The 26278-nt window shown below is 34.2% G+C and overlaps 1 protein-coding gene across 12 annotated transcripts in view; it reads left to right on the top strand.

Moving 5' to 3' along the window:
* SORBS2 (sorbin and SH3 domain containing 2) overlaps window positions 1-26278 on the top strand; it is a 126881-nt gene that overhangs the window by 29805 nt on the left and 70798 nt on the right. For 9 of the 12 annotated variants that reach the window (XM_051967682.1, XM_051967685.1, XM_051967687.1 and 6 more), the window contains 6 exons: window positions 2225-2363; window positions 6324-6499; window positions 13420-13486; window positions 14502-14546; window positions 18467-18656; window positions 21904-22018. In XM_051967682.1, coding sequence (XP_051823642.1) covers window positions 2225-2363; window positions 6324-6499; window positions 13420-13486; window positions 14502-14546; window positions 18467-18656; window positions 21904-22018 — 732 coding nt within the window. Of the gene's footprint in view, window positions 1-2224; window positions 2364-6323; window positions 6500-7051; window positions 7328-13419; window positions 13487-14501; window positions 14547-18466; window positions 18657-21903; window positions 22019-26278 lie in introns of those variants that run through there. The other 3 variants (XM_051967686.1, XM_051967683.1, XM_051967684.1) reach the window with 3 other exon arrangements.

The raw sequence follows: 26278 nt of genomic DNA, 5'->3' as shown, positions 1-26278 counted from the left end.
TTGTCTTAGAGTTGCTTGGAGGCACATCTAATGTGTGTCAGAGTTGGGAACTTGAAACTTCAAGGTCAGCTCTTCACTCAAAATATACCATGCTTCCTCCTCCCCAAGCACAAAAACAATAAACAAATATATATATACATACACATATAGAGAGAATTAAACAAACCAACGATATAATCTTAATTCACTTAAGTTATATTTATGTCTATAATGAATGGATTATTTAAAGTTATCCTGTAATAACCTGCATTAATTAAAAGTGAGCCCAGAAATTTTGACAGGTGTGTTTTACAATGTTGGCAGCATTTTAAGGGAAGACTTAGATTCAGAAAAGCTTAGATTAAAGAGATCCCGGTCCCATGATGGTGCTGTTTTTTAAACAATAGTTTACTTAGAGATTTATCTCAGCATGTCTTGTATATGAGTATCTAACATTATTTTGTTTCCCAGAGAAGTGGTAACCGACTACATGAAACTTAATCCTTTCCTCGTCTTTTAACTAACCAATTATATTTTTTGTGGACTCTCCTCTGTCTCACAGGAATGAATGCTGTAAATAATTTTAATTGATGTTCTTACAGTTTTGTCCTTCAGGAATGACTTTTCTCTGAGTCATTCTAGGGAATGCTAACTTCTAAATTAATATATTTATCCTATTATATGTCATGTGTCCAGGAAGGTTTATGTATTTCACTATTTGTAATTTGTGTGACTGTATCTGTAAAAGCAAATAGAAGAGGCTATTTCAAATGAATTAAGTAACTAAATGATAAAATTCTTCAAAAAAGATTTCTTGGTGACATGTTTTTTTAAAGCATAATAGACACAAAAGCAAAGAAAAGGAAAGGGTAGCCTGCATTTATAAAGCTCCTATTATGTACTAAGTACTTTACAAATATTATCTTATTTGATCAGAATGTGATCTGTGAACTAACAGATTTCCATAGGATATTTCTGGTATCAGTTTTTCAAATTTGTATAATTTGTTGCCCAAATTTTAGTTTAAATATAATCAGAACCAACAAACAGGACTTTTTAGATTAAAATGATCATATAATAAAATTTCAAATAACTGCTATCAGAATGACAATTTCTTACATGCATGGTTTGTATTCTGGGTTAGGGTCATAAATAAACTGACTCTATATCTCACAGTAATGAAATGTTACAAGCCACATGTTTTCAGATACTATAATTATAGAAGGTGACTGTTATTTTTATGAGACTCTTTAGCTACATAGCCAAAGAGTCTCTATAAAATTTTATTATGAAGTAGCTCTTTTTACATGAAAGGCTATAGAAATAGTATCATCACTCAAAATCCAAAGCTCATATTTGCTTAATGCTATTCTCTGGTAAGGAGTTTAGTGAATGTGGGCCACACGTGTGTGTGTGTGTGTGTGTGTGTGTGTGTGTGTGTGTGTGTGTGTAAATTTTTTAAATTTTTTGAGGATTGGATCAACTGAGAACTATCAGTTCATGTTTATTGAGCCCTCCCTATCTTTATGAGATGCACCAAATCAGCCAATGACAGAACTTTATTAAATAGCTCACCACTGCATTTGAATAATCAGAAAACAATAGATAAGACTATCAGATTGTATAATTCAGCAAACAAGCCCAGAGGCCATGCCAGACAGATTGGCATGATTTGCAGAAGTCAATGGGTCTAAGTGAGTCTTATTCTGATCCAATGAAATGATGTTTTTCCATGTATTTCTCCTCCTATTTCTCCTTTAAGGTATAAATCCCAACAAATGCCTTCCTTTTGTGAATTACTTTAGAGAGGAAACTTTCCCAAGATATCTACAATTATTCTTGAGGAATAATATAGCTGTGATACAAATACAGAATATCAGGAATAAAGTTATATCCATAGGAACAAATTTTCTTTTTTCATTTTAATTCTACTACTAAGAACAAGGAGCATTTCTGTTGATGCGTCAAGTCACATTTTGTCAGGAATTTTCTAGTCTGTTCTCAATAACAGTAATATCTTCCTTGTACAAGGAAGATGGAGGTTAGGGTGTAATGTTACAGTAAGAGAAAAAGAAAAGAGGCACAAGGAAAACACCCAGCTCCTGTTGTAGTGAATTGTCAGTTTTTAGAACTAGGGATGTGTGATGACTGATTTCTATTCTGAGGAATGCAATGTATTCTTGTTCTTTATTAGGTGTGATGGGGGCTTTTTGTTCTTATTGGGATGCATTCTCATTTCTCTCAGGCTCAGATAACAGTAAATGGGCGCTCTGGAGGGGCTACCAGTCCAATGAGTTACTTTCAGAGGCCATTTTCCCCATCAGCTTACTCTCTACCAGCATCACTCAATTCAAGCATTATCATGCAGCATGGAAGGACAATTGGTAAGAAAATGTGATTTATTGTTTATATTATTATATTTTTATGATTAATTATGATTTATTTAGTCTTTCTAAGCTTTCTACTATATATTGAGATTTTGGGGGCTATTTGTTCCTTGTCCAGTGCTGCCTTTGGGCAAAGGCCTGATTATGTCAATTACTTCATAAAACCTTCTTTGTCCTCTACGCAAACCTTTCATAGTACTATGCTTACTCGAAACATAGTGAAATGGAATGATCTCTCCTATCTTTTTCTCAAATCCTAAATTGAATTACAAGTAGGTGTCATGTTTCATCTCCAGTAAAACACTAATTTCCTTAAAGCAGAGACTTTTCAAAATTATTTTGGCATAGTACTAAGTACCTAATACCTAAAAACATTTATTTGTTGATTTGATTAGGTTCAGTAGCAAGAATACATATAACTTAAAGTCCCCCTTCACCACCCCACCCCACCCCCCGCCAAAAAAAGAAAGAACTGACTTGCAGTCATTGGAGGCTCACTATTCTGTTGGAAGAGCTCTTATTTTGACAATTTTTTTTTCTCATCATGAGAACTGAAGGCTAAATCATTTCTCAAAAGGGACAGATAACTTGTCATGTAATGTCTTCACAATCAGAGATGTTTAACAATGAAAAGGACAGCCTTGAAAAATACTGAACTCTCTGTCAACTGCAAAAGTTCAGGGAGAAGCTAGATGGCCATCTATCAGAATTTGGGAAAATATTCTGACATTTGATAGAAGATTAAATTAAGTGCTATCTAAGATCCCTATGTGAGGATCTGGATGGTACACTGGATAGAAAACTAGCCTTAATATCAAGAAGGACTCATTTTCATGAGTTCAAATCTGGCCTTACATTAGGTATATGAACCTGATCAAGTCCTTTAACTCTGTTTTCCTGAGTTTCCATTTTTGCAAAATAAGCTGGAAAAGGAAATTGTAAAAACTTCAATATCTTTGCCAAGAAAACCCCAAATAGAATCATGAATTAGACATAACTGAAAACACTCAACAACATAAGGTTCCTGTAGTGTTAAATGAAAAACTTTATGTACTAAAAGACTGGTATACTTTAGAAACTGATTTATAACTCAGATTACAAAATCCAAAGACAACCCAGAGTTAAACCACTTTTCTTTAATATCAGAGAGGCAAAGAGAACATGGGAGCATAAGACATAAGTTCAAATTTCAGCTGGCACTTGAGCCATTGTTTGCCTATCCTAGGTTGAGCTCAGCTAAATACCTTGTCAAACTAGGAAACTGAGGCTCAAAGAGGGTAAATGACTTGCCAAATCCTGACTGCCACATCTTTTTTGTATGTACTAGCTAAGATTTAAAAAAAATTTTTAATACAATAACACTTTATTTAAAAATATAAAACCCATTCTTAAACGGGGCCTTACAAAAAAATAGGTGGCAGCTAGGATTTGGCCTGCGGATCATATATCACTGACCACTGGTCTAGACAATCTCTAAGGTTCCTTCCAACCCTAGCTATAATTTATGATCCTAATAAACTAAGCAATTTCCAGGGATAGCTGTAAATATGGGGAATAGAGAAAGTCAACTATTTTTAGACCCACCTCAGGGAGAAAATTAGAAGTAGAGACTTGAGTTGGAAAAACAGCAGAACCCTTCCCTCTGACTTCCTAACCAGGAAGAAAGACCTAGCAAATGGGTATATTCACACAGCTATACATTTGAATATCAGTTATCCCCTGCCCATGTGAGATATTCACAGTCCCAAGTCCTGAAAGCATGTGGGTCCAATGCTATGAGACCGCTTGATGGTTTTCCTTCCCTATACCAATTACCTTTAGAATAGAGAATTAAAAGAAAGTTAATGTTTTATATGTAGGCATATAAAATAGGTATATAAATCAAACATTCACTGATAATAAATCATAATTTTGTGACCACAACATTCAGCTATGCAACCCCATGCAAACCCATAATTTAAGAAGCTTTGCTCTATACTGTTCCCAGGGCTTGAAACAAATTCTTCAGATTTTTCAATATAGTTTTACTGGTTCCTTTTTAAACCCTTTTTTAGGCTCAGAAAACCTGCATTTGGGTCCTATCCTATGACCCAGAATTTGCATATATTACCTATGTGACTTTGAGCAAGTCACTCTTCTCTCACACTGCCTCAGTTTCCTCATCTGTAATATCATGATGTTGGACTATATCATTTCTAAGAATTCCTTGGGGTCAATATCTTTTGTCCTCTGCTCTGTGATTCTATGATTCAAAAATGAAATGAAATCCACATTTAGTGCTCTGACATATACCATTTTTTTGCTGAGGAAGAAATCCTTAGGATAAGAGGATTTACAACTAGAAGAGAATTGGGGGGGGGGGGGAAATGTGACCTAATCTCTGAGTTTGTACCTGAATAAACTGAGACAAAAAGAAGGAAACTCATAGATAGCAAATGGCAGAGCAAAGATTTGAAATCAGATCGTAGCATTCCAAATACAGGACATATATTTTGGCTATTCAATCCTTAGATATAAATAAGTTCTAATTTTTTGTTTAATTATTGGCAAACAAACCAAATAAATTGCCTCTATGACAATACTGCAGCATATAGATACAAGGAAAGACTTCTGAACATTCATAGAATACAAGTAGTTTGTGGTTATTGTTCATTCATTTTCAGACTCTTTGTGACCCTTTTTAGAATTTTCTTGGCAAAGATACTGGAGTGGTTAGCCATTTCCTTCTCCAGGTCATTTTACAGATGAGGAAATTAAGGCAAAGAAGGTTACATGACTTGCCCAGGATCATACAGGTAATCAGTGTCTGAAATCAGATTTGAACTCTAATATATGAGTCCTTCTGTCTCCAGACCTGGAAAACTATCCATTATATCACCTAACTATCCATTACAAGCAGAAAATAAGAATCTAATATGGTCAGAGTATTACTCTAGTACTCTAATAGTACTCTAGGAGATAGAAAATGTAGGTAAGACAAAAGTTTTGCCTTCAAAAAGGTAACAGTCCAATAGGATGATGAGATATAAACCCAGGTGGATAAAAAGCATAAAATTGCATACTGAGTGCATTATAGCAGAGGTATAAATATTCTTCTGGGACTCCTCAGTGCTGCCTGAATCTGATTCAAATATTATTGTGAAACACTTAACAAATAAATACAAATGTAACAGAATATTGATAACATTACATTTTTTTTTATTATTAAAGCTTTTTAGTGACAGAACATATGCATGGGTAATTTTTCAACATTGACCCTTGCAAACACTTCTGTTCCAACTTTTCCTTTCCCTGCCTCCACCCCCTCCCCTAGATGGCAAACAGTCTCATACATGTTAAACATGATAACATCATATTTTAAAACTAAGTTGGCATGTGGCTGGTAGGGATCCTTATTTACAAATTGGTAGCCTCCACCCCTCTACCCACCCCTGTTTCTATTAGAATTTGACACCAGTTATTTTAGGGAATAGACAGGCAATAATTCTTTTTAAGATATAAGAGGGAAAGAAGCTCTTTATCTAAATAAGGACTGCAAAAAAGCTTTTTGGAGGAGATGGCATTTAAGTGGGTTCCTAGTCAATGCATAGAAATTAAATAGGTTAATTGGGAAAGAGGGGAGCATTTAGCCATGAGAAATAGCCTTATCATAGATGAAAATGGGAGAGAGTCTATTAAACAAATACCACTGATGCATATGTCTTCATCTTAATAATGCATTGGCTCCAAATGGAAAATCAGTGAAATACAGAAAAAATGATGGAAGTACAGAGCTTTTTTTTTAAAAAAAAAAATGTGGTATTAATGAAGATTTTTATGTAGCTACCTATTTTATCCTATTTAGTCCATATCTTAAATATATATACATATGTAGTTATCTTTTTCTTTTTCTTTTCTTTTCTTTCTTTTTTTTTAACTACTTATTCATTATATCATTCCATTAAATGATATTCACAGACTCCACAGACACATATTCCCAACATGCCCATTCTCTGGATGGTAGCTCTGCCAGCAGTACAATACCAATTTATAGATCTTCAGAGGAAGAGAAGAAAGTGACAGTGATTAAAGCCCCCCACTATGCAGGCATTGGACCAGTAGATGAGTCTGGAATCCCTACAGCAATTAGAACGGTAAGAAAGGCTGGAATTTGCCTCTCTGTCATTGTGAGTAGACCCTTACAAAGAACCAATTGTAAATAGCGGGTGTTTTTTTGTTTGGGTTTTTTTTTCTTTTTTGCATTCTTAAGCTCTTATATAATAGGGACTACACTGTGCAAAATCTGTGTGCTCTTGAATATGATGTTGCATGTGGCAGGAGGGAAATGTTGATTGGCAATTATTGGACAGCTTCAACTTTTTCATTTTCATTATGTACTTGCCAGAGCTATAATTTATAAGCATACATTTTCCCTCCCTTTTCACTAATGAGTTTTAGGACTACAGAGAGAAAATGGAAGAACCAGGGATTCAGGAATGCTTTAGTTAAATTTTATTCCCAAGTGCCTTGCTGGGAAGCCAAGAAATTGTTTCTTGAAATGGATGTGTGTAACCCTGGGTGGGAGGAGGCGTCTGCTGGGAGCTGGTATTTTTGTGAGCTAAAGGGGTGGGAAAGGAGGTAGTGACGTTGCATTGTTAGTGATGAGGAATCTCTAACTGCAATAATAGACACATTTTGGTGGACACCATTCCCTTGGCTCCACCCCCTTCACAGTCACAGCTGAGAGCTCTCTGGGGATGACTAGGAACGTGTTTTGGACTATTTTTTTTTTAATTCTTTAAACTCCAGTAACTCCAGCTCAAGGCTGTTAGGTTCTTCTGGCTGGTCTCAGCAGCAGCAGGGGCAGCTGTGGATAAAACAGTTCTTTGCTTACTTAAGTCCATCTGGACTGAAAGTTTGGTGCTACCTGGAAAGAGGAAACCCAAATGACAGCCAGGATGAGAGCCGCAACACCTCTGCAGGTGAAATTGGGGGGAGGGACAGGACCAAATCAGCTCCTGTATACACTCCAACATATGGGGCCATATGGGTGCCAAGAGCTGGTTCATGGAAATGCAAACCATTCTTAGAAAAGAAATAGATTGAGACAAGGAATAGGACAGATAATAAGGGGAAAAAAAACAAGATTGGGGCATCTTCAATAAGAGCCTACTCTCTGTTTTTTATTCTCTTCTTTAATGGATCTTAATTGTGTGAGAATTCAAGATAGTGTGTATATAGAGAGAGTACTTTTTGGATGGAATCTTCAGTTAAAAATGCTACCAATTTTTAATCGACAAGTAAATTCTCAGATTTCTTAGTTATGTTTGAATCTTTTCGATTAATTTTCCAATAATATATTTCTTTGAGTTTTCTAAGCCTAATATTGTACTCATCAGTTACCTCCATTGGAACTGATGTGTCCATCTATTAATGAGATTACAGAGGGGAGAAAAGACTGATTGAAATATTAGACTAATAAGGATGGCATGCTTTCTTCATGTAACTTTATACAGAGGTAGAGGATCTGTAAGTATAAATAGCTACATATGTATAAACATCTCTATGTGTACATACATAGAGTACTATACACCAAGTGTATATCTTTATGTATATGTGTATCTAATGCATGCAAATGATGCTGTTAGAAGAGAGTGATTTAAAATTCCAATGACGCATTCACCAGTGGATCATTGATTTTGATTGACACCTGAAAAGGTTGAGTGTACACACATTTAGGTGCTCGTGCATCTCAATAGCAATCAGTTTCTGTTCAGAAAAACCGAGGTCAGTTATTTATGTGAACAGATTTGTCTCCATATGGATTTAAAATGAATAAAAGTTAACACAATAGAGATAGCTGTGTCTGCTTTATGTCCTTAAGTCAAGACTCTCCACTTTTCCTGTTTAGCTTTTAAAAACTAGTCTAGAATATTGTGGATGTTTAACCAAAAATGTAACCCTCTAGTCTAAAGAGGTAGCTTCAGAATTTGCCTTCTTTCATAATAGGTTCAGGGATGTTGACCTATGAATTCTTCAGTCTAGAGAATTCTCCAGTGAAGAAAGCCCCCTCTCCCAAAGCAGAATATGGTATTCTCTGAAAAGTATACTCTTAAGAGGTTAAATTATTCATCTGAGACTCCCACATAGTAGGTATCAGAGGCTGGACTTGGTGTTAAGTCTTATAGGCTAACACTATCATTTAGGCCACACTGCCTTTCTTTCTTCCTTATGAAAATGAAAGATACCCAGGTCCAGATTAAAAGAACTATTTTTGCATGGTATTTTGAAAGAAATACTGATGAGTCAAATGTCCTGGCTTCTGCAACCAGTTCTACCTCTTTAAGCTCAACCTCAGACAAATCAATTAAACAATTTGTGTATTCAATTTCCTCATCTCTCAGTGGGGAGTGTCAGGGGAATAAGCATTTATATAGCACCTACTTTGCACTAGGCACTGTGAAATATCTCATTTGATCCTCATAACAACTTGGTAAAATAGATGCTATTACTATCCTCATTTTATAGTTAAGGAAACTGAGACAGAAAAAATTTAAGTGACTTGTTCAGGGTCACACAGCTAGTAAATGTCTGAGGCCAGATTTGAACTTTAGTCTTCCTGACTCCACACCCAGAACTCTATCTACTGCTTTATCTTTACCTCTACCTCACTGGAAATGTTTTCAGCATCTAGAGGTTTGAAAGCATTATATGAGATAATAAATATAGAAGAGCTTTGTAATTTATAAAGTACTATCTATACAAAAATAGGGAGCCATTATTCTCTACATACTTTCTTATGGGCCTTGAAAATTATCCCTGCTTTAAAGAAGGAGTTAAAAGTATTACAGAATGTTAGAAATCTTATTCTTTTTTACATCTGTTCCCAAATCTGAGTCACAATCCTGGAAAGGATGTATAAGTATAGCTTTCTTATTCAATGTTAAATCACACTTTATCTGAGCCAGTGGATGCTTTAAAAAAAAAAAAAAGATTTTTCATCTCTTCAGTTGCCTCCCAAGGCCATCCATTTATGTATCAAAGGTTATTAACCTCATATCCTTCATATTAGCTACTTGACATCAATCACCAACACAGTCCTGGGCAGAATATGTCTCTACTTTAGAGTGAAAAGATCTGGATCCCAATCCAAGCTTTGAAACTTACTATGTATGTGACCTCGAGAACACAATCCATATCTGTGAAAGGGGGTTATTAATTACCTCAATAGGGCCACTGTGAGGATCAGATGAATTGATGAAGTTATGCTTTGGTTGTAAGGCACCATATGATCCCTATTGTCATCTTTTTATTTCCCCTAGTGACTGATGTAATGCCTTGGTCAGAGCAGCTACTTAATAATGTTTGTAATTAAACCCTGAGAAAACAATTCTCTGTAAAGCCACTTAGAACTTCAAAGCCGCTTGAATATAAAACTGAAAGTATATCTCAGTAATTTTAACTGAAGAAAAAGAGTTTGTTTTTTGTTTTTTTTTGTTTTTTCATGAGTTCCAGTTTGCTTTGCCTGGATCTTGACCACAGGGGAAGAAAAAAGAATTCCTAGAACTAAAATTTCATAAGATGATGTGATTGAAGCTCCATTCTATTCTATCAGGGGACTTGCTTCACATTATTTTTCAAAATAAACAAATTTTAAAAATGCAGATCTCCTCTAATGTCAATTTGAATATAGTTGCTAGATGGTTTTCAAAGTTTATAGGGAAGCAAAAATAAACCAGAATAGATTGGAGGAGGGAAAGAAAGAGTTGGGTGGGAAAGTATGGCTAAGAAGCTATATATGGGTGGGTGTTTACACACAAGTATGTACCACATACATATATGAGTGTACATACATTTCCTGTATTGATGGAAAGTGTGTATGTTAGGCTAATGTGAAAATTTGAACCTTAGAGCAGTTTAGTAATTTTTAAATGTAGCTATCTTATATTTATTTAACACCTTTTCTGATAGAAAGTCATGGCCAGAAAAATATAGATAGATATTTACATATCTATATGTTTCTAGAATATCTATTTATATAGAAATGAGAGAGAGAGAATTCTCTATTATATAATGTACAATATATTTATCTTTAGATACCGATTTGTCTTATCCATAGATATAGATAGATAGGTGGACATATAGACAGCAACTATACATTACCACATAGAACATTCTAAGAAAACATTTTTGATATGTCTTGACATATCAAAAATGTCTTGTATTTTTAAAGTATAGAGAAGTCAAGTGCCTCTAATTTAAACATAAAAAATAAAAAAATAATAAAAAGGGTTTTCAGAATTAAATTCTACAAATATTTGTTAATGCCTATTGTGTGCAGAACACTATATTCAGAGGTAACTTAAGAGAACCCTTCAGAGGTCTTTCCCAACTCCACAAAAGGTCTGGAGTTTCGGATTCCCCTTTGCCAACTGACAGTTTTTTTCTGGCCTGCCGGTACACACCATATAAAGCTACCAGGCTAAGGAGCTGTGCAATCTTGTCTGATGTATGCCCTCCAGAAAAGTGAAGAAATCCCTGTCTGGCAAGATTCTTTTCCATATACAGGGATATGAATTGTTTCTTGGGCCTCCTTCCTACAATCATTGTGCCAGAAATCATTCAAGAAACTTTTTAAACACGTCACTGTCAATTGTTTGTTATATAATACCAAACATGTAAGTAAAATAAAAGAGAAAATCATTATCTTGGGACTAATAAATATATGCTTGAAAAAATATGTGACCTTTGATTTTGTATGGACTTAGGAAGTGATAGCTAAATCTTTACCAAGGATCTTTGAACTTGCTTTTCAAAATATTTTGCCAAAAGTTCTTTATATGTTGAGATATGAGGCCTTTATCCAAAAAACTGTCTATAAAATTTTTTCCCTGTTTTTCTGGTCTCCTAATCTTGGTTACATTGGGTTTTTTTATTTGTACAAAACCTCCTTGATTTAATGTAATAAAAAATATCCTTTTTATCTCTCAAAAAAAAAAAACAAAAAAAATATATTTTGCCAACTATGTTCTAAAGTAATTGGGTTTGGAGTTTGGGGTTTTCTGTAATCCAATGTTATATACATTTTATATTTTATTATTATATATATATTACATATATATTATATATTATATACATTTTAAAACATCATTCTGAGAAGTATCCACAAGCTTCACTAGATTGCCAAAAAAATTCTGACATAAAAAAGTGAAGAAACCTGTAATCTTTGACATCATTTTCAACGTTCTTTTTTCCCTGAAGATATCATCATTTGGCAAACTAGTCATTCAATAAAACTATCTTTCACTCATTTATCATGGTGAGAGTTGAACATGAATCAGGACTTGGCCAGATTGTCAATTATATGATCCTTTAAATTCACATGCATCCTGGAAATTCTAACTATCAGAGGACTTGCTTCACATTATTTTTCAAAATAAACAAAATTTTTTAAAATGCAGGTGTCCTCTCATATCAATTTGATTATAGTTGCTAGAGGGTTTTCAAAACTTATAGGGAAGCAAAAATAAACCAGAATAGATTGGAGGAGGGAAAGAAAGAGTTGGGTGGGAAAGTTTGGCTAAGAAGCTATATATGGGTGGGTGTTTGCACACAAGTATGTACCACATACATATATGAGTGTACATACATTTCCTATATTGATGGAAAGGGCTCAAACATGTAAGAAAAATAAAAGAGAAAATCATTATCTTGGGACTAATAAATATATGCTTAAAAAAGTATGTGACCTTTGATTTTGTATGGACTTAGGAAGTAATAGCTAAATCTTTACCAAGGATCAAAGAGATCAAAGAGAGCTCAAAAAATCCTTAAAGACCAAATCATATGATTCAATTTTTTTTTTTTGATACATGATGAACCTAAGCTCAGAGAAATGAAGTCCACTTATCCAAGGTCACATAAATAATGACAGAATTAAGGTAAATCATATATCTATAGACTCTTAGAGAGAAAAAGATATATTTTTGAACATGTGCTTTAGAATTAACCTAATTTTATGGCTTTTTAAGTTCACTATCTTCAGTTTCAGTTTCTAAACTCCATGGATAATTCTCACAGACATATGACTACAATGTCCTATATCTATCCATTCATTTAACAATTGCATTTAATCAGTCCCAAACATGAAAGGTTTCTTATAGGAGCTGAGGAAACTACCAAGATAATAAAATGAATAAGACCCTTGCTTTCAAGGGGCTAATACTCTTGGGCTGAAAACTCAATGGTAATTTATATTTAAAAGAGTTTGCAATAATGATTTGTTCTTTGCCTCCTTAGATAGCATACTAAAGGCAGGTCTCTAGTAGTAGCTGAGATGGCTTAGATCCCACCTATACCCATACCCTTGTTGCACTCCTCCATGTTTGGAGAGTGGTGTAATTGTTAAAAAAAAGTACACATTATCTAGGATATACTGCAACATATCAAACATATAAAGGACTGCTTGCCATCTAGGGGAGGGGGTGGAGGGAGGGAGGGGAAAAAAATTGGAACAGAAATGAGTGCAAAGGATAATGTTGTAAAAAAAAAATTACCCTGGCATGGATTCTGTCAATATAAAGTAATTATTAAATAAAAATTAAAATAAAATAAAATAAATTAAAAAGTACACATTATTTTACTCTGAAGACAGTTCTCTGACATGGATTAGTATTCAATAAATGTCCTGCTACAAATGATTCATGGATAAAAATCTGCTCTTGTTGGTTCATCCAGTACTTATGAATGCAATTATCAATTTGTCTTTTCAGACCCAATTAGGGTAAGAGTTATAGCACATACACATCATAAAGTGGCACCTAATTGACCTATGAGGTTGAGAGGAAGGATCACATTTACAACAAGCTAGTTCATGTGGCTAGACAAAAAAAGCTGATTATTATTATCATTGTAGCATCTAACCAAATGGGACTGTATATCAGAGCTATTACTACTGATAAAAAAGGATGAAAGAAGTCAGAATGTTGAGGATGAATGTTCTTTGATTGTTTATATGTCATATCATTTCTGATCCTATGGCCCCAGACTTAAATACTGAAATTTTATTTTACAGACAGTTGACAGACCAAAGGACTGGTACAAGACTATGTTTAAGCAAATTCATATGGTTCACAAACCTGGTATGTTTACTTTTTTGCATTCCTCTTTCATAGGACCCTAGTTTTTGAGCTGAAAGATCATACAGCCTATCTAGCCTCATCCCCTCATTTTACAGAATAGGAAACTGAGGCAAGTGTCTTGCCCATGATCATATAAATACTAAGTAGTAGATGGAATTTGAATCTGAGTCCTCCAACTCTAATTCTATCAACTTTTCTACTATCCATAATTCCTACTATTTTTAGGAAAAACATGTTTCACTTGAGCAAGATAAGAAATTCCGCAAAGTTTTTCTTCTAGGATCGTCCTAATTCTCCCAATCCTCCTGTAATAGGAGTCCTAAGCCTTAAGATATGCACATATTGACCTTGTTTTTGATGGCTTCACACTGCCCATCTAAAGCATCATTCTGTGTTCTAAATCATAAATCTTACTAGAGTTTAATGAATCAATTTATAGCTCTTCCTTTTTGTAAGAGGTTGGGGATGGGGGATGGAGTATAGGTTAAAGTTGTCTATTGCTACTGATATCTTGAAAGCCCCTAGAAGGGAGAAAACTATCAGAATGGGAATGAATAAGAGAGAAAGATGTTGGAATAAAGAGGACTGAATAAAACCAATGAACCATGTACAGTAAATACCTATCTGATACCCAAAACTGAAATGATATAGCTTTGGAATAAAAAAAAGGGGGGCTTTAAAAAGCAAGGTGCCATATTGCTATAGTACCTAATATTTCCACTTGACAGGCAAAATGGGTAACAGATGAGTGCTAGATGTAGAATCCAGAAACCTGAAGTTTGATTGTTGTTTCAGACACTAATTATATGATCATGGGCAAATCCTTCAAATTTCTCAGCTTCTCTTTCCTGCCTGTAAAATGGGAATGGTAGTATTTATACTGTGTAACTCACATGATCATTAGGCACAAAGCATTTTGGAAACATTATTGGAGAAATGCAGGCTATTATTGAAGGCCAGCAGTCCCAGTGAGAAAGATACTATGCTTCCATAACATTTCTGTCTTCTTTTCCAGATGATGATGCAGATATGTATCATACTCCATATACATATAATGCAGGTAAGACTTATTTCTTCACTTTTGAAGACTATTTTGCTAGTATCAATGAGGTCTAGTTTAAAAAAAAAAAAGCTATATAATTCCCTGCCCTTTTTTTGTTTCTTAATTTCTGAGATACTTTTTCATCATTTTGATTAAATTTAATTTTAGGGGTGAGGGATAATAATGCCTTACATATGTTTCTTAATAGAAATACCATAAACAAATTAATTTTTTACATGAAAATGAGATTATTTCTCAAATATCTCATTTATACTTACTGTTTGTTTATATAATTCAGTAGTGTTTATACAAAGTGTGAAGGATCATGTGAATGAATGTAATATCATCAGAGTACAGAAGATAAAATTCTCCAATCCGGAAAGGGGGTAATCAGGATTTCAGAATGTTTTTTAGATATACTTTGGCAATTAAAGGGAGAGGACAAGTCAAACAGAGTATATTGTGACCTTGTGTATACTTTCTTCCAAAGCCATTCTTTAAAAAGAAATCCTGTTTTGCTGGTGTCACTTGTAACTCATCCTTGCCACAATTTTTCATAACAACTTGCCTCGAAAACTCTTTCTTTATATTTTATTAAGCAATCCACATTCTTAAGAAGGTCCTGAATGTTTTCTTTGCCCAGGCTCAATAGCAAGTTTTATCCACCCAAAATGGCGCCCATTTTCTCTTTCCAATTTAATCAAAACAACTCAGTGATGCCTCCTACCCACCCATTTCCAAGGCCAGGGAGCCCCTCCATCCTTTCATAGCTCCTTTTCTGTTTATCTTTGATACACTTCTCCCATTCAATAGGGGTTTCTTTTTGTGTGTGTGCCTCTATCTCATATCCTTTGCTAGACAACAAACTCCTTACAGGCAGAAACTTTGTCTTATCTCTCTTGCTGTCATGTGTAATATTTCAGACCTTGCAGATGTTTAATAGCTATTTATTGAACTGAGATTAATGCCTTTTTTTAAATCAATATAATGAACTTGGTTGATATAGACTATAAGGAACACATTCTTCTGATTTGAAAGGAATAGAAAAATCTTTTTTCTGCTCTTTAATTTTATTTTCACACTGAATTTATGTGTTATTTATAATGGGTTCTAGACCTATAGGATAGATAAGTGTTCAATAGAGCAACTAGATGGTACATTGAATAGAATACCTGGACTGGAACCAGGAAGACTCCTCTTCCTAAGTTCAAATCTGGCCTCAGACACTTACTAGTCGTATGACCCTCGGCAAATCACTTAATCCTCTTTGCTTCCATTTCCTTCTCCATGAGCTGGAATATTTCTTGCCACTGGACCAAACTGTCTATCAAGCAGTCCTCAGCATAAAGGGATGAAGCCCTGATAATAGATCCACAAGCATTTATGCTCTTTCTATTATTGTTTCATTCTCTGATATCAATAAGCCAAACAAAACTCCCACAACCAATTATTAAGTATATATTTTGTGTTTAATTTTATATATACATGTTTTTCTCTAAATAACATAATCTTCTTGAGGACAGATTCTACTTTATATTTCAGGTGTCTATGCCTAGTATACAGTAGGTACTTAATAAATGCTCATCACATGTATGAATGTTATTTATATAATTTATAAGTTTATAATTTAGTCTCATTAGGTTTTTTTTTTAATTGTCTCTTCAACTAGATTGTCATCTTCTTGGAGGCCTATGTCTTTGTGTGGTGTTCTTCTTCTTTAATATAATCGTTCTCTATGGACAGGTTTCTTGGGGAGGTTTTCTGGAGATAGCATTAGTTTTAGTTCAGAGTAATAATCACTTCAAACACAGCCAGGAATTAAAATCCAGTCCTTTATTGTGTCCTTCAAAGTCTTGAGCTTCAACCCCTAGCTCCTTCCAAATGTCTCCAGCCAGCCCAAAGGTGGAATATGGAATGAATCTGTCTCTGCCTCTGAGAGTGGGCTTCTGTCTCTTCCAGAGTGCTCTTTGGCCCTGAGAGCTTCTTGCTTATATGCTGTACACTGAGTACACACCAATCATTATATCACTGGGAAATCATTATTTGTTGTAGGATTAAATCAATTCTAAACTAGATTTAAACATTGTCTCCTCGATTCCACTTAGTACCTTGTTTCAGGTTTTGGCCCATAACATCTCCTTGTAGCATCAGATCAATCATACTGAACCATGCTAAATTAGATAATTGTTGTCTCTATCAATTCTAATTACGTAACACTTTGTAAGGATTCCAACATCTTTGTATTTATACCCAGAATGTTTAAAATGTTTAGTGCAATTCCTTATACTACAACTTATTGTTTTAATTTTAATTATCTATTAATATTTATATACAAATAGATGATTTAAAAATATTTGGGAGGACTTGAAATAAATATTTTCCATCACATTTACATTATTATTTTACCCTATATTAAAAAATATGCTGACTGAAAGCAAATTTCATTCTGGCTTATCTCTGAATTATTTCATATGCTGAATTAGTGAATCTAATTAATTATGATGTTATGACATTCTGTGCATCTGCATAAAATGTTAGGATAATTATGTAATTTTATATTCATTTTAATACTCATGTACATAATATCTTAACACTGCAATAATTTAGACATGGCTAAACTTAAAATATACAGAAATTTAAAGAGAAGGATCCAGATGAAATTTACTTTCATTAGTATAAAAAGAGACATGTAAAGAAAACATATGGAATAGGGAGTTAGAGTTAGAGAGTTGGTCTTTAAGTTAGGAAGACATGGGTGCAAGACACATACTGGAAGTGTGTGACGTTGTCCCTTAAACCTCACAGTGTACCAAGAAGCTCTAAAAGACCTTAAATTACAGAGTAAGAACCAATCTACATTGTAAGGGTGTTTTTTACCAATAAAAACATAGATCTAATCTAATCTATCCCCTATATAATTTCAAGTCCATATGCTTAATTATGTATTCTCCTCCATCAACTTAGCTTATATGTATTATTTTCATCAATTTAGGTTATAATCCTCCCTTGAATCCTTAAATAAGGTTTGATTTTTATTTGGTTTTTAGCCACAGTGATGTAAGAAAGCATCACCTTTTGGACAGATGCTTCTTACTTAGTTGTACTGGTTCTATCACGGTCCCAACTTTTTAAAACAACTTACTATACATATGAAAGAAATGATTATTTATATTTAATAATGTGGGGAGATTCAGAATTCTCCTTTTTCACTATTCTTATTTCAAGACCTCAGTCTCTGAAGTCTGAACTGATTTCCTTTATCCAACCCCACCCAGTCTTATTAGGAATCTCTAATCTAAGTTGAATTCCTTTCGATCAAGCTTGGGTAGAGAGGGACCCTTTTGTTTAAATTGTCCATGACTGGGGGTGAATAGAGATAATCTCACTCTCCAAGGATAATATGATGTTACTCTCAGTCCCACACTGAAGTCCACTTCTATTTGTAAAATCTACCCCTCATTAATTGATAGCCAGGGTTGATTTACCCCCTGGGGAACACCTACTCTTCAAAAGGCATAAAAACTATGTGCCAGCTGCCATGATTATCTTTGATCTAGGATGGCAAAGTGGCCATCCTTTTTTTGAAATACTGGCATTATTAATAAGATGATTAAACTACCCAGAAATTATGTCTCTTGAACCTTTTTAAAACACCACACAAAGGATCTTTTAGTCTGCAAGTTCTGCTGTCCTTGCCAAGTTGGTATCAACTCCATGTCATTGGGAGGATCCTTATTCATTATAACAATTAGGTGTGATAATCATTATATTTATATGCTATTAAATATATTGTTATGTATTTTATATTAAATATATAATTATTGTCATAACAAATTTGGGGATAATTAGCACTATTAAAGATTGTTTTGTAGGTAGTGAAAATGTATATCTTTTATTGCATCTCTTACAATTTCACTTCTATTTTCTTTCCCTTACAGGCCTTCCTAGTGCTTCCTACATGACTCAGTCCCACCCTGCTGCAAAGATGCAGACATATAGACCTCTTTCCAAAAGCCTCTCTGACAATGGCGCCGATGCCTTTAAGGATTCCTCTTCCCCTCTGCCTCCTCCACATATCCCACCTCCAGTTCCACCGTTTAGGCCCAGAGACAGGTCTTCCACAGAAAAGTAAGGAATTCTCCGAAAGATTGGTATGGTCAATTGCATCCTATAGAAAGCTTCCAGTAAAGCTATTTGTGACCCTGGGGCCCTAGCTAAAGAAAGGACCCTGATCTTCCACACACAGTGATGGTGAACTCATATCAATCAGTCAGTGTGCACAGCTATTTCTTTTTTGATCACATAGAAAAATTCTCTCAGATGCTTGGATTACTTGTCTAAAGGTGAGTTTAGTGGATGGTGACAAGTGTATTTATCCGTCAGTGAGCAGAGCAGTATATTCCTGCTGGTTCACCTTAAGTTCAGATCTATTATTAACTCAAAGTAAGTGTGTAAGTGTGTGTGTGTATATATATATATATATATATATATATATATAGGTGAGTATTCTTTCCATTTGTATTTTAACACTCAAGGGATATAAAAAACTCCCAGGGCTCTGATGGGAAATCTGCCTCAGTTGAGAACTGCATGAAGGAGCTCACAGAATACTGAACGAAACATCTTCTTGGTTCTTCTTTTGGAAATCCATGATGAATAAGAATAATGGAAATTTTCCTCTTTCATATTGGAATGAATATTTTTAATTTCCTTAAAGAAAGAGATAAAGATAGGGTCTACATCTATAGTTTTATTGGTGAGGAAAGCCATCTACCAAAGCAGGTTGGCAGCTTCTCTGCATTATGTAGTCTTAGGATCTATTCTTTTCTGATCATATACATTCTTGATGATGTATTTTGCGATTCGTCTTGCGTACAAGAAATTGTTGGTAATATGCTATTTGAAGTAAGACGAGATATAGAGAAACACACACACATACACACATGCTATTCACATGGGCCTTGTAATGACTACAGTAGGATGTCAGTTATACAATATCTAGTCAATTAATTAGAAAGGGGAGTTGACTCTGGCTAGTTGTTGTATAACTCTGACAGGTTGGTGTAGTTATTACAGAGCTTTTGTTAATGATGCATAAGTATAAAACTATATATAAAAAAGAAACATAATGACATCTATATCCCAGACTTATTGTGAGGATAAGATGTGATGATATTTGCAAAATGTTTATCACAGTGCCTGGCACATAGATATTATATGACTTTCATAAATAAGATAACAAAACAATGATATATAAGTACTACACTTAAGTATATATGCATCAATGATACCTTATTTAGAAGCAGCCAGGTGACTTAATGCCTCTCAGGAAAATTTGTTTCAATCCTCCCTTAGACACTTCAGTTATGTGTTATCTTGAGCAAGTTAATTAGCCCTTTTGTGCTTCAGGTTTCTCATTGTTAAAATGAAGATAATAGTAAAACCTACCTCACCAGGGTCACAGTGGGAACAAATAAAATTACATTTGTAAAAATACTTTGCAAATCTTAAAATGCTACATAAATGCCAATATCATCATCATCATCACTACTATCCATGATCCAATCAGTTTGATTACTTCTTGCCCTGAGGTACATTACAATACTTCTAGTATTTACCTTATGTAGTTTTTACCAATGTCTTTCCTGTGATGTAGGTAAATGTGTTTTTGTTATTCCCATTTTTCAGAGGAGCGACTGGAGTTCAGAGTCCCCCAACCAGTAAATGAAAGTTCTGATATGGGACTGGCCCTGGAGTTAGAAAAACCCAAGTTCAAATTTGACTTTAGATACTGCTTCTTTAAGTCTGAATGAGTCACTTAACTGTTTCATTTTCTTCAACTGCATAATAAGGATAATATCTGGCATGTAGTAGGCACTTAATAAATACTTCCTATCTTCCCTTCCCTCTTCCTGCCTTATTTCTTCCCCCTTTTCTCCTTCCTTCCCTTTTCTTCATCTTTTGTTCTTTACTACTTGTTTGCTTCCATCTTTCCTTTCTTGCTTCTTTCACTTAGTATGGTATTTTTTGTTGTTGTTGTCATTCTGTCATTTTTCACTTGTGTGTCTGATGCTTTGTAATCCCATTTGTGATTTTTGTGGCAAAGATTCTGGAGTGGTTTGCTATTTCCTTCTCCAGCTCATTTTACAGATGAGGAAACTGAGGCAAAAAGAATTAAATGACTTGCCCAGGATCTATAACTATCGGAGGACAGATTTGAATTGAGGAAGAGTCTTCCTAACTCCAGACCAGGAGTTCTATCTACTGTGCCACTTAGTTCCCTAGTAGTTCTTTCTTTTATGTCATAATAATTAAGAAAGTCTCAAATCATGGCTCTAGAACAGATTCTCAAGAATATCCAATTCTACTATTATCCCTAAATCCGCAGCCTCACCCTCAAATGGAGGAAACTAATAGAGGGACTGAGAATCAGAGAGAATGTGACTACCCCAAGATCACACAGGTAGGGAGTCTCAGGTGAGATCTGAACCAGTATCTAGATCAATAGAAAAAGTTCTAAATCTCAAACTACAAGAAGTGTATTCCAGGCTTAGTTCTTGCATTTACTATCTGTGTATCCATGGACAAGTGCCTTGAACTCTTCATGTCTCAATTTCCTCAAGCTTAAGATGGGAGCAACAATTTTTGTACAACCTAATTCATCCGAGTCATTAAAGAATGTACTTAGAAGCTATATCACTATATAAATACAAATTGTTATTTTTCCTTTCAAAATGTCTTCATCAGTGCTAAAGAATTTTAGTGGTCCCTAAGTAATATGATTATATATGTCCTCTGGGATTTACATGGCTTGTTTCTGCCTGGAGCAAAGTGGTATCTATGTACTTTTCATAGAAATGGAAGCTTTTTTTAAAAGGACTGAAGGAAATAAATTAAATATAGTATATACATTAGTACATGCCAGTTTCTATCAAGATTACTTCTCATCAAAAGCAGGCAGGATAAGTTGACAATTTACAGAGGCCAAAGACCTTCCTCTTTCAGATCTAATCACAAAGAGAAGGGATTAGCTCTTTTCATAGTTCCTTAGGGGACTTTTCAATAAAACTCAATTCAGTAATCTCTGAACATAGGGTTTTGCTTCAGCTGTAGAAAATAATTGTTAGAAAAACTATATAGAAAAAAATTATACCAAATAAAAGACCTTAGGAGGAAAAAAATCTTTATTATTGCTGTTAAAATACAAATGTGATTTTTCTGTTGACTTTTCTCTCCTTATGATGGTTCTGAATCTTTGCTAAAAGTACTTTTGAAATTATACACTATATCTTTGATTATTAAATATAACTTCTTCCCTTAACACTGAAAATAGGGAATGAATTTAATATAGTCTTGTGGGATTTTCTGTTCCTAGGCATGACTGGGATCCACCAGACAGAAAAGTGGACACACGAAAATTTCGTTCTGAACCAAGGAGTATTTTTGAATATGAACCTGGGAAGTCATCAATTCTTCAACATGAGAGACCGGTAAGCATTCCATATTAGACACAAGTTTTGGCTTCCGGATATCAAAACGATCATGGATTTTCAAGTTTTTTTATCTTTTGCCATGAAAATGATTACTCTTCACATCATTTAGAAATCACCTCATTATCTCACATAGTTATTTGAACAGCTTGTCTTAATTACATTTGAATGGTACACGTCTTCATTTGCCACATGTTTATGGAAATTTCATCTATATCAGTTGTCATCCATATTTATTAATAATGAGAGAAGAAAATGCAGGTTTTTTCCTTTTATGAGTTATTTCAGAAAGAAGCAACCTGAATATATGCATATTTATACGTGTATGTGTATATTTAGATAGAAATACATATATGAACTGTGCATATTAAAGAAGTTGACAGATTGTACACTGATGCCTCACTTGGGTTGTTTATATATAAAAGCAATTAAATAAGCCAACAGAGAATAAATCAGGACTTACAATAGTAACAATACCTAGAATATTTTTTTAAAGATTGCAGAACCACAATTCAGATTGGGTGGTCCAGATATTATTGTAAAAATCTCCCTTCCATCCATTGTTTCATATGGGCATTGACTTTTTCTCAATGTAGCTTCCTTTCTATCCAACTGTTTCACGACATTTATTTGGCTCTGTTGAAGTGAATTTTGTAGATGCCTTTTTTATCAGCTCTTAACAAGTCCTTCCCCTTCGCGTGCACAGACAAAAAGCTTCCTGATTAGTTGTCAGTTCAGTGAGTCAGAATTATTTTTAACCTTGCCTTATTTTAACATTCTCTCTAACTTGATGCAGACAAATACAGACAGGAAAAAGAAATCAACATTTGGGAACCACTTCATGCCATTTATCAGAGCAGGTTGTGGGTAAAATTGTAAAATAGGAATATTTTTATATTTGAAGCCTCCATTCTGCTCTCCCAAAATTATTTTCTTTCTGTGATGGTCTATTATTCCTTTTGACCCTCTGCTATGTATGTGATACTTGTGTAATATTTATCCCTTCCTCCTCTCAAGAAGGAAGAACCTGATATGTCATTTATACCTTAATATGAATTTAAAGCAACATCTTCTCTTTCTCAGAAATAGTTACACCTTCCACCTTATTTTTGGCCTTTGAGAATGTGAACTCAGGGTATTTTTTTAAAAATTGAAAGCTTGAAATATAATTCATTTAAACATTGGTTTATTCATTTATTTTTATTTATTATATTTAACACCTTCTAAATGCAAATTATTATCCTAGGTACTTGGAATGCCAAGGCAAAATGAGTCAGTTTCTGCCCTCATTTTACAGTTTGCTTTGAAGATGCTTCAAGACATCTTATAGATGCTAGTTTTTGTTGACTGAGTTCAGCGTTTGAGAGATTAGGGTTCCTTTTTAGCATTATCTAATGAAGCTAACTAAGGCTTTAAGAATATGCTTACTTCTTAGTCTCCTTGGCTTATGAAGCATGAAATAATCTATCTCCAAAATTATGGGACCATACCATTTTAAGAACAAATCATAACACTGCTAATGAGTGACCTGAACTGCAAATTTAAATTGCACATTAGATTTTGAGACAGAATAGGAACAGAATAGTGAAGGTGTTGACCTTTATGTTTGCTAAAACTGAATAATTGGTTTGAATCATTTTGTCAATTTTGCTAGAAAGTTAACGTTGATATTTCTTGGCTTTGCAAAATAAATTCCATTAAAAATACAAATCACTCAAACTGAACTAATTATGCCTTTAGTAATGTATATAGATGTGTTGTAGTGAAAAAATAGCAATAGCATCAGGATTCTTTCATTAGCTAACCGATATATCAATCTTTTGCCATGTTATTGATAAACTGGACAGAGTGCCACTGGGCTGATCATATAAGTGGGCAGCATTGGTAGTGATGTCAGCCGCATAAATTAAATGGTACTGGAAAGAGTCCCTTACCTTAAAATACCTCTGAAACTGCAACTGCTGAGATGCCTCAAGCTCCCATATCACTCCTTTCTTTGTGCTACTCACTTTGTCTAGAATTTCCTCCCAGCCACCATTATTCATTGACTTCCTGTCCTTGGAAACATCCACAAGCCACCTTTTCCAAGAACCTCACCCTCCTATTCACTGCTTCACAGAATGCCTAGTCACATAGCACTCAGAGCTTTCTTTGTAATTCTAATTCGCTTGTCATTTAACAGTGTTTCACAGTTCTCTGAGTTGAAGTCAGCCCTCTGGATATTTTATGCAGGTGGTCCTGTAGTTTTCTACACCTGTGTCTCCCTCCCAATAACTAGCAAAGCACTCTTCTCATAGAAGCATTGGTGCTTCAGGAATTATGCTGATACTAATTGCAATGTTCACAAATGAGGTATTAATATTAACAAGGGGATATGATTATCCCATTTTCTAAAGAATTTGGAATGTGGAAACAGTAATAAAATGAATTTTTGATACTCTTTTTAAAAAGCTATTTTCCAATTCTTAAGAGACTATATTATCAAAAAGTCACTGCAATAGCTCCAATATGTGCACAATTGTAAACTGAGCAGAATGATTGTAGTGTTACTTCTATATTATGCACCACAAATACTAAAAACAACCAAAAAAAAACCTATGTGAATGTTTTCTTTTCTAAATCTCATTTCTTTAAATAAATGGATTTTTTTTTTTTACCACTTCTTTAAATAATAATTAGAACAATGAATTCGGGTACATTTTAAATGATACATAATAAAAATAACATTTAAAAATAACAATAATAAAGTTATCATGTATATTGCTCTTTATGGTTTGCCAAGCATTTTACAAATATTATTTAATTTTATCCTTACAACTCTGGGAGGTATGTTCTATTTTCTTCTACAACTGCAGAAATTGAGGTAGATTAAGGAAAAGTGACTCATCCAAGCTCAATAAATGTGTGAGGCAGTATTTGAACTAAGTTTTTTCTTGATTCCAACTCTAGCTTTATCCACTGTGCTGCCTAGTTCCTTAGGACTGAATTTAAAACTGTTTTGGGGTGCTAGGTGATGCGGTGGATAGAGCACCACCTATGAAGTCAGGAGGACCTGAGGTCAAATCTAATCTCAAATACTAAATACTTCCCAGCTATGTGACCCTGGGCAAGTCACTTAACCCCAATTGCCTCAGGGGGAAAAAAAGCATGTTACATAAATATTACCTCAGATCTTACAGGGAGATTTTTGATATAAACTGATTCTTTTCTATATAATGAACAACTAAGCAAACTATCAATAATTATATAATTTTCCTATTATTAAATTATCTTTATTAGCCTACAAGGTTTCTATGTCTCTGTATGTGTTTATACACATATTTATAGTCATACATATATATATATATATATTTATGTGTGTATGTACACATACATGACAAATGAGCATCCTGATTTGATTGTATGCTTCCTTTCATAGAGCTACATAGTTCTTTATTCCCTTGTTGATGAATTTAGTATGAAATGTTTGTAAAATATGCAGTGATAATTTTACTCTTTAGTCTTCATAACAACAATATAACAGTGCTGCTGTCTTGAATTCATAGATGAGGAAGCTTCTGTAAACTAGAAAGATTGGCAACTCAACAATCTGTTCCCATTTTGTACTTTACCTATGAATTTGCTATATTGGGGAAAGAACTGACATTTATTTTCTAAGCAGGAAACCATCTCTTAGGAGAGGAAGCCATTAGCATTGCAAAGAAAAGAAAAAGAATTTTAAATTATTGGTGCCTATTGGTTTGGATACAAATTTAGAAAATTAGAAAATAAAACTCAAGTATTTGATCTTATAAAATATTTGCAAAGCTGACTTGGCTGTAAATCAGTTCTGTGCTTCCATACTGTGATAATCTATTCCTCAAAAGAACACTTGAACCCATTTTCTGCTAGAGTGTGCTTTGACAATGATGACAACTTCGTATTCCATTTAGAAGAGATATGTTTGATCCTCTCCTGTAGTGGGACAACCTATATCAAAGAGAACTAAGTCTATTCCAGTATCTGGTATGTTCCTAGATAAATCACTTATAACCCAGAGTTTGTTTCATGCCTTGAATAGTAGATAAATGAGGGGTTTGTTTTCCTGCGTGGCCTTTGTTTTGCAAGAGGAAGTTATGGGTAAATGTTTGTTAAACTGAGCAATGATATTCACAAGAATCAAACTGGCATAGCATTGTGGAGACAGAATTCAAAGGCTTCTAAAAATTTAATGACAGCTGTTAGTATTTTCATCAGTGAAATGTGTTATTTAAATGACAG

The sequence above is a fragment of the Antechinus flavipes genome, chromosome 6, assembly GCF_016432865.1.
Source record: "Antechinus flavipes isolate AdamAnt ecotype Samford, QLD, Australia chromosome 6, AdamAnt_v2, whole genome shotgun sequence".
NCBI lineage: Eukaryota > Metazoa > Chordata > Mammalia > Dasyuromorphia > Dasyuridae > Antechinus > Antechinus flavipes.
This window is presented reverse-complemented; position numbering and strand designations above follow the sequence as displayed.